At 50.2% G+C, this 4,313-nt stretch overlaps 1 protein-coding gene across 1 annotated transcript in view; it reads right to left on the bottom strand.

Moving 5' to 3' along the window:
* The window catches only part of ESRP1 (epithelial splicing regulatory protein 1), a 57,717-nt gene extending 53,878 nt beyond the window's left edge, over positions 1–3,839 (bottom strand). Inside the window, exons 1-3 of the mRNA XM_008582474.1 lie at positions 3,424–3,839; positions 2,834–2,962; positions 1,451–1,564 (exon numbers count right to left, since the gene is read on the bottom strand). Coding sequence (XP_008580696.1) covers positions 1,451–1,564; positions 2,834–2,962; positions 3,424–3,555 — 375 coding nt within the window. The 5' untranslated portion in view covers positions 3,556–3,839. The remainder of the gene's footprint in view (positions 1–1,450; positions 1,565–2,833; positions 2,963–3,423) is intronic.
* Between the last annotated feature and the right edge of the window lie 474 nt (positions 3,840–4,313).

Raw genomic sequence — 4,313 nt, 5'->3', positions numbered from 1 at the left:
CCCTCCCCCAATGGGGGGGGGGGGGGGGGGCAGAGTAATTCTCAAATGCATCTATTTCTGAATGAAGGTTATAGCAACTGGCCTAGCATTTAATTTATTTAAAAAGTGTCCCTCCCCTTTTTATCTAATAATTACTAAGGATCCTATAAAAAAGAATGATTTTCTCAAGACATAGGAACTTGAGTTACTCCTTCAAACTTTTAAAAAAGTGTTACATTTAATTCATTTCCCACCTTTCCCTATTTGAGGGAATAAAAATAAAATCTGCACTGACTACTCACTCACCTGCATCCACAATTGTCTACATCCTTCATTGCAAGACTTGCCTTATACAGTTACCTGAATATATTCTACTTCTATCTTTTCAAGCTCAGAACCGACCACAATAAGTTACAGCTCAAACCAATTTAAGTTGTTAAGAGCAACTATATTAGCAATGATTGGCTACACGGGGTCTGCTGTCTATGCACTTCCATTTCTCACAGACCCTCAAAAGTATCCTTCCCAGGGAAAGAAATCACATTATATACAGCAAGATTGTATTTTCTCACTCCATAATCTTTTCCATGTCAGAAAAATGAGCAGAGGCAAAAGATAGGGCTGACCCTATTGTTCCGATACAAGATTCAGTTTTGAACATTAACTTAAAATCAGACAAAGCAAAGTGTGCTGCAGATTTTTCACTAATTATATGGTTAAGTCATTTAAGCAGTCTTTTTAACAAAATGATTAGAAATACAATTAAAGAGGTTTAATTAAATTCTCTGCTTCTTCCTTTTCAGGATAAAGCATTTTCAACACAAATAGCAATACTACAATGTGTTAAAATACAGTTCTTTCCTCTCTGCTTGTAGTTATTTTAAATGTCAAAAATTCAGACCCCTATATTAGCTTTGGAAAAGGGAGAATATCAAACATCTTGAAAACCTGACATAAACAAAAAGTCACCAAAGCATACCTATAAAATTACTGTAATCTTAAAACATCTCTATGAAATTGTCATGCATTTTTTAATTGTGGTAAAATACATATAACATTAAGTTTACTATTTCAACAATTTTAAGTGTACAGAGTTCTGTGGCATTAAGTAGATTAATGTATTTTGCAACCATCACCACCATCCATTTCCTGAGCTCTTTCACTTTCCCAAACTGAAATTTTTTTAAGTTTTATTTTATTTTTGATTGATACATAATAACTGTACGTATTTACGGAAAAATATGGAACGCTTCATGAATTTGCCTGTCATCCTTGCACAGGGCCATGCTAATTTCTCTGTATCCAATTTTGGTATACAGGCTGCCCAAACAGGCACCGATTGATGAGTAAATCGTCTTATGACTCTCTTTAATAGGAGAAATCTGGATAAACTTTTCTTTTTTTTTTTTTTAAAGAAAGCTTCCAGTCACCCCAAAGGTCCAACCGTTTTTCCAGAAGCCAGAACTCTTACCTTCTTGGAAGCCTCAGGATGCAGGATTTGCCTGACGTGAAGCTGCCCATCAGTACAGAGACAGAAGGAAGTCCCTACCCCAATATTCAATTCATTGCTCACTGACTGGTTAAACTGAAAGAAAAAGACATACACAGGGATGTAACTGACGCAGGATTTACAAACTCTGCAAAGTGGCCCCACTTGGAGATAACCAGAGAACCCGTGCTGGGGCAACATTAGAAAGAGGCTTCTTTCACTCACACCGTCTAACTTCCTGTAGGTAGGGAAGCTTTCCAACCAATCTGCAGTTTCCGCTTGGAAGAGGCTAGTGCCTGCATTCCCACTTCCGTCCCTCTTCTATTTTTACGATAAATTCATTCAAGACTTAGAGATCTCGTTTCATCAGCAGGTTGCCTTCCGATTACATCATTCCCTGGTGTTACTTTTTTTTTTTTAAATGTTTGGATGTTTCAGGCTTAACAAAGATACCAGTTTCTGATCAACAAATGTGGGTAATGGGTATTCAGACCTCTGAAAAGTCTGATAATACGTTTCCCGGAATACACCCCAGAAATAACTTTCTCCTCTAACTCCCAACTTGTGTGCTACGGTGGAGGCCTTGAGCGCAGGGCATTCATCCCCGCACAGGTGCTCAGCGCCCCGCCCTATCCCGGATCCGGCACCCGCCAGCACCCCACTGCAGCCGGTTTTTAGGTCACCTCATTTCCAGTAAGGGGATTCCGCCAGTTCCACGGAGACCCAAGGAGCAGCCCTACATGTTCGGACCCGCAAACCCTCCCCGACGCTGGGACCAAGGCCACTAAAGTAATGATGGGGCTTGCCGGTTAGCTAATCGGTTAGAGCGCAGTGTTATAACACCAAGGTCAAAGGTTCGGATCCCCGAACGGTCAGCCGCCAGGAAAAAAAAAAAGAAATGATGGAACTGAGCCTTTCTTCGGGAGTTCAGAAGCCTGAAAGCAGGCAGGCACGTCAGGTTCCAACCCAAACTGTGGCCTCTTCTTGCACACCGCGCCGGGCCCCCCTGCCCCAAGGCTGTCTCAGACCTAAACCCCGGCAGGGGACGGTCGCGTCCGGGTCGCGACCTGGAGACGTGGGACCTAGGATTCAAACGCCCCTCGTCCCTCGGTTGGTAAACGCGCTCCCTGGCCCCAGAAACGCGAAAACTAGCGAATTTCGGCCCAAGACTCGGGGGACAGGGAGGCAAAGAGCAAAGACCCCCTCCCAAACGGCCCACCCGGGTCCCCAGGCCGGGTTCCCACCTACGCGGCCAGGCGTCTCTCCACCCCGCCCCAGGGACACGCGTGGACCGCCCCGAGAGGGCGTGGGGCCTGGTGCGGTTGGGCCCGGCTGGGGGTGGGCGGCGTGGCCCAGTGCTGTCACCTGTCGGAGGGCTTGGTCCAGCTGCGACGCCGAGGACAGGCTTTCGGCGTCTATCTTAGTTTCTTCTTTGCAGTCCTCCGTCAGTTCCAACTGATCCGGTCTAACTAGTACTTCGTGCAACTGTCCCACCTCCAGAGAGAGAGAAGCAGGGGTCAGTTTCCCCCTCGCCCATTTCGGGAGCCTCTTTCGTCCCCCTCCTCCCTCTCGCTCTCTAGGGGTCCGGCCGCGGAATCAAAGCTCAGGAGTCTCCAGCCGCTCCGGTCGCCTGCCCCCAACCCCCACCCGGATCAGGTAGCAAAGGCCCTGGAAGACCTCGGGGCCTCAGGGACCCCACCCGGTCTCAGCCGGGAGTTCCCCGACGGGCAAAGAACGCGGCTCGGCAGCACCAGCCTCCCCACCTGAGCCAGGTTTCATAGGACTGAAATGGCTCCAAGGCGGGTGGCCAACAAGTTTGGTTTACTCTAGATTCTCTAGGCCTCGTGTCCAGCCTCACAAGTGGGCAAACAAGAGCTCTTGTTTACCTCCCCCAAACTTCTACAACAAACTTCTTGCCCCACTCCTTGCATTTGGACAAAAACGTGGACAAATACCTTCTTGTTGGCCAGATCCACCACTTTCCATAACAACAGGATCAGTTCCTTCTCATCCGAGCCCAGCTTGGCCCCGGTGGCCCCAGCAGTGATCCCAAAAAGCACCACCAAGTAATCCGGAGAGGCCGTCATGACGATTGGTAGGGAGGGGGAAAAGGGGGGTCGGGAGGCAGTGAGGTGAGGTGGAAGCGAGAACAAGAAAACCTGTGCTAAACCTTCTTCCAAGAGAAAAAGAAAGAGCGCCCCCCCCTCCCTCGCTGCCGCCGGTGCAAAAGGCGGTAACCAACCACCCCAGCCCACACCTGGCCGGTGTTCCACACCCAGGGTAGGAAGGGGGGTGAGAAGGAGCGCGCAGGAGGCCTGCCCTTTTTGTATTCAATTGCCCGTGTGTCTATGCAAAAAGCCAGGAGCAGGGCTGCACCCCCGGGTGGCGCGCAATGGCTGAAAGCTTTTCTGTTTTGGGATGTGGCCCTACCTGCCCGCCCCCTTCCCCTCCCCCACGTGGTGCAGGTAAGAGACACCTGGCGGCGCCGGCCCATTGGCTCCTTCAAACCACGACGTGGCAGCGATGGGGGAGGAGGCCTCCCTCTAGGGGAGGGGGAAGAGGGGGCAGGAGACAATGGCTGTATGAATGGAGAGGCGAGGGCGAGAAGGGAGGTGGGGGAGGCCGGGGAGAGGCGAGGGCGAGAAGGGAGGTGGGGGAGGCCGGAGGGGCGGAGACCAGGCACTTGCCACCCAGAGGGTAGACGAGCCAGACGGGAAAAGGGTGAGGGGTAAAGGGCGCGGAGTCGCTGGGGGGAGGGGTCCCCATCGGAGGTGATCGAGAGGTGTGGGGGGCTTGGAAAAAGCCGGCTGCGAGGGAAGGAAGCCGAAGGTCCCGAAGGGTCACG

This window comes from Galeopterus variegatus, unplaced genomic scaffold (genome assembly GCF_000696425.1).
Source record: "Galeopterus variegatus unplaced genomic scaffold, G_variegatus-3.0.2 Scaffold2623, whole genome shotgun sequence".
In the NCBI taxonomy this organism is placed as follows: Eukaryota; Metazoa; Chordata; class Mammalia; order Dermoptera; family Cynocephalidae; genus Galeopterus; species Galeopterus variegatus.
This window is presented reverse-complemented; position numbering and strand designations above follow the sequence as displayed.